The sequence below is a fragment of the Stegodyphus dumicola genome, chromosome 4 (assembly GCF_044657685.1).
Source record: "Stegodyphus dumicola isolate Sdum_Otavi_A_Nest chromosome 4, ASM4465768v1".
NCBI lineage: Eukaryota > Metazoa > Arthropoda > Arachnida > Araneae > Eresidae > Stegodyphus > Stegodyphus dumicola.
In genome coordinates this window covers 177205815-177215130 of record NC_140771.1, presented here as the reverse complement: position 1 = coordinate 177215130, position 9316 = coordinate 177205815, and the positions used below count along the sequence as shown (strand labels likewise).

Here is a 9316-nt window from a genome sequence, read left to right as displayed (position 1 = left end):
AAACATAAATTTTTATACTTGTTCTCTAAGAGGAAAGCTTTAATCATTATGTGACTCTTTGTTCTATTAAAGATTCTTGAGAGGTCCGTAATAAAAAAAAACTAATGGAAAAAAATTGCCCAAAAATAATAGGATTTAAGTGATGAAAAAGTATATTATGCAATTCAACATAATTAATTGCAAAACATTATTTTTTAATATTTCTAAAATGGTAATTTTAAGCCTAAGCTCAGTAGTTCTTTTAATGTTAAAATTATCTTTCAGAAGTTTGCATTTAATAATTTAACATTTGTAGCTTCTTTTAACAATTTTTTTACGTATCTAAAAAATTTCAATTAATATTTCGGATAAATTTATTCACATGAAAATCTCTTTTTGTTTCGTTTAATTATTTTGATAAATAAAGTGCGTTTTTCCTGTTCACACTTTTTCCAAGTTATATTTGGTCTTGCAGTATTTTTAATGTGATAAACTAAGTAGTTGATATTTAATTACTGAGGAAAGTTCAATAACGTTTAGAGAACAGAAGAGAAGAGGTTTTGAGAACCAGAAATTTACCTTGGCTTAGCTTGTTTCTAAATTTTACGTGATTTTCCTATATGAAATGTCATTTCAGAAATTAAATTGACGATTAAATGGGAAATAAATAAAATTTTATTTAAAACATTAATATACTTGATATTTTTTATTTAAATATATAACACAATTATACATAAATAATAATAATAATAATAATAATATTCTGAAACTTTCGATTTTGCACTAAGATTCAAGAATTTGGAGCCTTGAAACCTAGGGGAAAAAAAGTAGAGTTTCTTAAACAGGAATATTCATGATTCATAAAATAATATCACTGAATTTAAATGGTTTCAATATGCAACACAGTTTATTTATTTTATTTCATATTAAAATTAGAATAATCATTACATCCTAACAGAAAAGTTCAATTTTAAGTACTGTCACTTTTATTTTTGTATTAGAGATGTTGAAGGTCGAACTGCATAAGTGTCAATGAAAGCTGTCTGCTGTAGCTTTAGTTGGGCTGTCATTGGTTTGTTTATCTGTAGAAAAACGTCTCTAATTCCCTAAGAGGGGGAAGAAATGTCTTTGTAAAGGACCTTTCTAAGGAAACCTGGCTCGTATCATGTTACTTATGATTAAAATTACAAATACGACTATAAACCTCCCGTTTGTTGGGGTTTGAACCCGAGTCGAGCAATCAGTATTCAAAGGTTTTATCCACTTGGTCACTATTGGGATCTAAATTGTGTCTCTCTTGCGTAATTATGGGAGGATGGTTTTATTTATTTAAGGATTTATGCGCAACAATCCTCTAAGGAGTGAGATGACTTTTTAGAATATTTGATTATATAATGCATAAGCTAATTTACAAAAACACCATAAACTGAAATCTTTGAATTACTAGAAGACCGAGAAGACTAGACTCAGACCGAGAAGAACTACGCCTGTTTCATGATTTTAAACACCCCACTTTTAGTGGATAGACAAAAAAAAAAAAAAAAAAAAAAAAAAAAAAAAAAAATTGAAATTTTGCAACTGCAGTATCTCTGTGGAATGAATGAATGTATGTCTGTTCGGAAGTCCTTTTAGCAGACTAGTGCAAAACTGGATTCTATATTCCCGAACATTCTCAGTGAAAATCCATGGAAGGGTCCTCAGTATCATTCTTCGTTCTTCATTCGATCAGTCTCAAAGCAATATGCAAATCATCTCAATATTTAATTCTAGAACTAATGTACGTTATATTGTTCAAGTGGCTTTTTAATAATATTCTCTGCTATAATTTTTGAAGATTCCATCTTACTTGCATAGCAGCCATTTTAGTTTTCAACATCTAGTTTGTTTTAAATTTACTTTACAAAGTAAAAGTTTTAAACAAGAAATGGGGTAGGAAGATATAGTACTTTCTCTTTAATTCGATATAGGATAATAACAAATTTCATGTTTCATTCGAACGAATGCTGAATTCCTGAAAATATCAGTTATTCAGAAATAATTTCCGTGATACTTCCAGCAATTTTATGAGTTTTGCTAATTGCCATGGAATGGAATTAACGAGTATCCACTGTGTGTGAATGATGATCCATAACATTTATAACATACATTCGAATGCAATATATTCTGAAAAAAATTTTATTCTGACTTAAAATTATATATATAATATATTTTTGAAACGATACATTTATATTAATTTTGAAATACTGTAAATTAACACGTATAAAAGTGAGAAAGCGAATCATATCCATTTTGAAAAACTGAAGTTAGTCTGAGATGATATGTAAACGAATTTAATGTCTAAATCATTTACTTACATTTAACCATGCATCATTCCAGCCATGCCTCCATGTGACATAAGTCCTCGAGTGTTCATCATGTTGGGTGCCATTGCCATGCTTCCCATAGCCATACCACTGCCGCCCATAGCCATACCATGACCAGCCATAGTTGTCATAACAGCACTTCGGGCAATACGATGTCCCATATGTCCAGCATAGCCCATAGCTCCAGCACCTCCCATGCCTAAAAGAGGGAAAGTTTGTAAATTATTTTTATAAAAGCTGCGAAATTAGATTACCTTTAAATCTACTGTCATTGTGCGTCAATGTCTTCTTACTATTTATTTTTCTCGAAACCCTTTCTTTTTTACATTTTCATTATCTTTAACATTAAAAGGTTGAAAAATCTGAAGAAACGCCGATTTCACAGTAATCAAAATGCTTAAAACTGCAGATATGGTCAAGTAATGATATTTCATGTCAGATTGCTACTAACATCATATACAGAATTTTGCCCATCTTTCTGTGTGCCACAAGTCACAAGGATTTCCTCTTAATTTCGATAGTTCAGCATCCCAAAGTTTTGTAAGACTTAATTCAGCTTTCCTCATATGCATTATTTATTAAAAAGGCATTTAATTCAGTTATTACAACTGTGAATAAAACTTTTGCATTTAACTGTGCATTACTCTGTATTAAGACCCTTCCCGACAGGTTATTATGCAGTATATTACAAATCAAAATTCTTTCAAACATAGACAGGTGAAATGTAGTTTATTTATGAAGAAAACTTACCCATTCCGCCCATTTGTCCAGCTACCATACGTCCAGCTCCCATATATCCGGCAGTCATATGTCCAGAAGGGATTGCTAGACTACGTCCCATACGATGATGTCCTCCGATTTGTCCAGCTCCGATATATCCAGCTCCCATTTGTCCAGCTCCCATATATCCAGCTCCCATTTGTCCAGCTCCCATATATCCAGCTCCCATTTGTCCAGCTCCCATATGTCCAGCTCCCATTTGTCCAGCTCCCATATATCCGGCTCCCATACGTCCAGATGTCATTACGAGGCTACGTCCCATGCGGTGATGTCCTCCCATTTGACCCATGCCTCCCATTTGGCTCATGCCTCTCATTTGATTCATGCCACCCATTTGGCTCATGCCTCTCATTTGACTCATACCTCCCATGCGTCCCATACCTCCCATGCCCATGGCACCAGATTGCGCCATGCCATGATACTGAGCGGAGGCGACAGCGACAAGAGCAAAAAGCAGGACTGCGGAGTACTTCATGTTTCCCGAAGGTAATAGAGCTGTGATCTGTAAAAACAAAATAACGAATATAAAAATTACAATTTCACGAATATTAAAAAAATTCACTATAGATTTACAAGAGCGATATAGATACACAATAGCAATGTACCTGTAAGTTATACATTGGTAACTATTATTAATTCAAAGTAAAATCCATTTCTATTTAGTTATCTCTTTTAAGAATAACTCAGCTAGCGCTCTTGGAAAGTAGGCTTTCGAGGTGGAATTCTATGACACCTATGCTTGGAGCTTGTTTAAGCTCTAATATATATGACAAACAAAACGATTATTTATAATTAATCTACATGGTTAATAGAGACATATCACTATGCTATTTATAAAATAAAATCGGATCACACCAACGATAACGAGAAATAGGTTTGCGAAAGATAATTTGCACTTTTATAATTTCTAAAATTTGGGGAGTGTGTGAAATTGTGTTTTCTCGTTAACGTTTTAGTGAAATTTTACTCTCTTAGAGTGCTTTTAGAAGAATTACGCCAATTTATTTCTCCATTTCGCATCAGGTTTTGGAATGCTAAAGTTTAAAATTTGAACTAAATTCAGAATGAGGAAAGAAATAGATAATTAAAGATTATTGTATTTTCTTAACATTTTAGTTGCAGTCATTTTCAAAATAAGTATCCATATTAAAATACAAATGTATGAGCCATAATGTTCAAGAAAGAAAAGAAACTTTATGACCTGTTAAATTTTAGTGATTATTATTTTAACTATAACGTATATACGTCTAGTTCTAGTGATCTGTAGAGAAGTTACAATATTACGCCTATTTGTTACTTTTAATTTCGCAGTCATCAGGTATCTTATACTCAGCTGATGTTATATAGTTAGTGATAAGATTTTACACTCAATTTGCTTCTTACTGTATCGGGGCAAATGTTAGATTGCTTTATGTGTATGATTATCCTGTATTTTTGAGAGCATTCTGAAAGGAAAAAAATGTCTTGGATATAAAACGGCTGCATATGTAATAGCTTGATATGTTAAAGTTTTTAACTCTTTAATCTTACACTTTGAAATAAAACTATGAAAGTATATTTTCTTTAAACATAACCATTAAGGAATAAATAGTGATTTACCTAAAAGCATACAAGTGGTTTTAAAATTTCATTTTTCTCATGTAAGTCGAATATGATTACAGATGGGCATTTTAATAAAAAACACTATAGAAATGTCTTATATTTGGGCTAATAAATATTTATATTGGGACTTAAAAGGGTTTTGCTTAATGCAGACGTCTCTTGTAATAGAGTGAAATGTCTTTTACCGTCATCTTTAAAGAGTATTTACGGAAAACCGAGAAGCTTAAATGCTTTATGATTTTTCAACTCCTTCTTAACACAGTGATGTCCTAAAAAAGCCAGACTTAAAACGAACCGATTATTTAAAAGTAGGTCCTTTGTCAATCTATTTATCATTTTCTTCGTCCTTTATCAGTACAAGAAATTTTAAATTTAAAACTGTTTTATGCAACATATGAATGAAAGTACATACAGTTGTATAACATATAGTTGAATATTTATTAATTACGTTTCTAAACTTACTGTTGTTCAATCCCAAAAGTCGCAGATATGTAAGCAAAGAGGTGTTCGTATTATTATAAATTACATAGATACATAAAATCTTAGCAGTAAAGTTATTAAACTTAATACTTACCTAATTACTGATGAGAATTCACAGTTTGTCGAATTATGTCTGAACATTAACGGAGGTCCCTATATATACCCATTACGAAGCGATAAAGATCATTTTGTTTTTCAGAAACTAGAAATATATTTGTCAGTTGACCTGCATCTTACGTTTGTTGTTTGACTGGATGAAGTGACAATTAGTCGAAAAGCGGGTATGCTCCAAACCTTGAAAGACGTTCAGTACCTGTTAGAAAAAGCATTCATTCGCAAATTAGATATTATTAGTGATATAAACAATCACTAAACGCGCATTTTAACAAGGTGTAAACGGTGCACCTTACAATTAGATATGATCATTTAATCGAACTGAAGGACAGTAATAAAAATTTATTTTTAGCTTTTAGGTGAGCAGTTGAGATGGAAAGCTTTCTTTGGAACCTTCTGTGAAAAATAATATATTTTTATTGACTTAATATTTTGGCTCCATTACTTAACTGTAATACAGAGCGCTCAAGTCCAAATTAAATTATCTTTGTGTAGTACGTTGTTATTCATAGGAAGGTGCTATTAAAGACTATATACAAAGAAGACAGTACACAATTTCAACACTCTTACAGTACAATATTTTTCAGCTATTTTTAGTCCAAAGGGACTCCAGTCCCGAAGGACTATTGCTTTCGTTTTGGCATTTTGCGTCGGACTCATAAATGTCGGTTCACTTTTCAAACTGTTGCCACAAAATGTTAGAGTCTTGCATTATATTTGAAGAAATTAAATAATGAAAAATCTGCATAAATGTATGTATATTTCTCGTATTGTGATAAAACAACGGTACATAGAACAATCGAATTTTGAATGACGTAATCCTACTACGAATATGGGCATTTGGAATCCCAAATTTGAAATTTGGAATTTGTTTTATTATCGATTTCATATTTTGTAAAACTTTAACGAATTTTTGAGTAACAAACTCAACTATTTAAAAGCGAGCAATGGCAACGTTGTGCAGAAAAAAATTTATATCTCCAGCGCGTGAGTCTCTGTATCGGAAATTCTAAAGATATGCTCGTTTTAAAACTATTTTGTGATATTGCTGTTGCACTGGATCTTATGGTTTAAGTGCGAAGAACATGATATTTAATAAAGAAAGGTAACACATAAAATGTTAAAAAACGCCCCTTTGGACGTAATTTAAAATCTGAAACATTTCAAATTTTTTTTATATATTAGTGGATTTAATGTTATTTGGGAAAGAAAAAAAAATAGAAAAAAAATACAGGTTCGTTTTTATTTTTGCAGTATATTATTATTTATTAAAGAATTAAAAACTACTATAGTTTTAAGGGTGAATAAGTGCATAGTTGTAGCTACATTTTAACGTGATTACTTTTCTGCAAATTAAAGTAAAAATAAATTGTTAACAAAATCAAAAAAAAAAAAAAAGTCTTCTAATGTATTTGAACGTTTTGAATTCTTAAAAAGCATTTTTAAAGCCGTTGCCCCCCCCCCCCCCGCCCTGCAGTAATCGACAGCCATCCCGGTAGCACCGTGACTGCAACGTACTTTATTAGGTGTCTTCTTGCTAATCAATAGAGAAAAGAATTTTTTCAATCACATTTAAATCGAATGCATAAAAATTTCTAAATATTTCCAATGTTTTCAGAGTTGTTGAAAATTTGTAAGAAAAGGTTTATGAATTAGAAAATCTGTAGTATGTCGATGAGACATTGCGTTTGCCTGTTATATTACATATCATCAATTTTAGGAGATTCGGATAATCCTGCATGTAAATAATTAGAATTATAAATACCTTAACTTACAAATAAACAAATACAGGTAGAATATCACGCATTACAAATATGGTGATTCAGTGGGGTCACGGCATCATAGGATACTGGAAGAATTTGGATAATTCTTTTGACCTTTTTTCAATAAGCCAACTGTGTATTAGTGCAAGGTAACACATTTTATTTATTTAGTTATAAAATTTTATTTCGATAAATCTAATATTAAAGGAAAGTATCGTATGTGGCAAAATATAAAGAGATATTTACTCATTTGAAATGCTCTTCTCAAAATCTCAACAGTCTTATATGCACAGCCTAAATTCAAAAATTACATTATAATAAATTGTCACTTCTTCCTTCATTCCAAAGTAAAAAAAAATTATTTCCTAACCTAAAGTACCTAAAAGTGTGATGTGTACACTATGCGACAACTAAATTCGAGGAATGGCCGCCTAGTGTCAGTAATAAATACTCGTATGGAAGTCATGTGAATATTGTATTCGAACATGAAGGAGTTAATACATGTATAAACGTCATTGGAAGGACCAGTTACTTATCGGAGAGAAAATAAATATGCATTTTGGCCTAGGAATGGGTTATAGAATTTTAGGCCAGTATATTAACATTAAATTTTACATCACTGATAAGTTAAAACCACACTGAAATATTAGAAGACTAAAAAATTAAAAAAGCTATATATTTCGAGAATGCCAAGAGGAAAAGAGTGGACTAAGTTTGAGTGATATAAGAAATTTACATATATGTGAGAATTTGTGACCAATGGCTTCAGAAGCAGACATTTCAAAACAACAGTGACTGATGTTAATATTTACAAAGAGTGAAATGCAGTATGGTACATCAAAAGATTGAGCATAAGATTCTTATTTGAAGAATTACAAACTAATCAATAACCAACTTGCAGATTTTATTTAAAGAATTTTGAAAGCATTTCTGTGAAATTTCTACCTCATACATGTAGACAGATTATATAAAAGACTTAAAAAAACAGTTGCTTAAATAAATAATTACATCCTAATACCGACAACTGACTCCTAATACCGACTCTTTCCAAAATTAACAAGATTTTACAATATAATTAATGTTTAGCGGAATAAGAGGTCTACTTAGGACTACGAATTGCCTAAAGTTTTGTCGAACTTCTGAAACACGAGGCAAAGTTTAAGTTATATAAATTCGGCTCGGTTGGCTATCAATCCGTTTTTGATCCCAAATGATACATTTTAAAAAATATACTATTAGTAAAAAATCTCAGTATATATTGTATGATACATAAAAAATAAAAATACTGTTCAAATAAATGGCAATTTTGATCTAAGTTTATAATCTTAGTTTACCGTTTCCAGAATTTTATTCGATTTTAAACTGAAACTTCGATTCAAAATATTATTGTTAGTACTAATTGCATGTGACAAATTTTAAGCACTATCTTTTCCAGATTTCACTGTTTTTTTTAAACGTAAGTTTTAATTAAAAATATAATGTTTGATATAAATTCGAGGTAGTGCCACCACTTCCACAATTTCATTTTAAAATATAAACTTTAATAAGTAATTTTAAAATATAAACTTTAATAAGTTACGCGCCACCACTTCCACAGTTTCATTTTAAAATATAAACTTTAATAAGTAATTTTAAAATATAAACTTTAATAAGTAATTTTAAAATATAAACTTTAATAAGTTACGCGCCACCAGTTCCACAATTTCATTTTAAAATATAAACTTTAATGTAAATATGATTGTTGATATAAATTCCAGACGGAAAAATTTTGCTAATTACCTTGCCACCGTCCATTAATTTGGCTTTATTTTACAAGGTAAAACTGCTGCCATAATAATTACCCATAAATTTTCTAATTTATTTCTGTAGCTAACGTTTACTGCAGTTAATATTAGACTTAAAAAAATTCTCAAGGCATTTTATTTAAATCATACATCAGAAATACAAAGATGTATTCACCCTAACACTTCTTTGATAAGTTCAAGAAGCTCTAATTTTTAGCTAATGTTAACGGTTCAGTAAAATGTTCATCTGTTGCTTTTCAAATAGACCTATAATTGCTGAACTCCTTTCAAGGTTTAAAATATACGTGATTTTTAGTCCAAAGGGATTTCAGTCCCGAAGGACTATTGCTTTCGTTTTGGCATTTTGCGTCGGACTCATAAACGTCGGTTCACTTTTCAAACTGTTGCCACAAAATGTTAGAGTCCTGCATTATATTTGAAGAAATTAAAT

General features: G+C 30.7%; 1 protein-coding gene across 1 annotated transcript; it reads right to left on the bottom strand.

Moving 5' to 3' along the window:
• Positions 1–636: 636 nt before the first annotated feature.
• LOC118185330 (uncharacterized) lies at positions 637–5445 on the bottom strand. The gene is made up of 4 exons (XM_035355172.2): positions 5299–5445; positions 3093–3624; positions 2334–2541; positions 637–792 (listed from the first exon to the last, which is right to left on the bottom strand). The coding sequence occupies exons 2-3, from the start codon at positions 3595–3597 to the stop codon at positions 2336–2338; spliced, it is 711 nt and encodes a 236-aa protein (XP_035211063.1). The 5' UTR covers positions 3598–3624; positions 5299–5445; the 3' UTR covers positions 637–792; positions 2334–2335.
• Between the last annotated feature and the right edge of the window lie 3871 nt (positions 5446–9316).

What these genes read in the sequence shown, in the direction of transcription:
- LOC118185330 (XM_035355172.2), bottom strand. Translation starts at nt 3,597, where the DNA reads ATGAAGTACTCCGCAGTCCTGCTTTTTGCTCTTGTCGCTGTCGCCTCC. An exon ending in TGGACAAATGGGCGGAATGG is followed by an intron (nt 2,542 to 3,092) that starts GTAAGTTTTCTT and finishes TCCCTCTTTTAG; the next exon opens with GCATGGGAGGTGCTGGAGCT.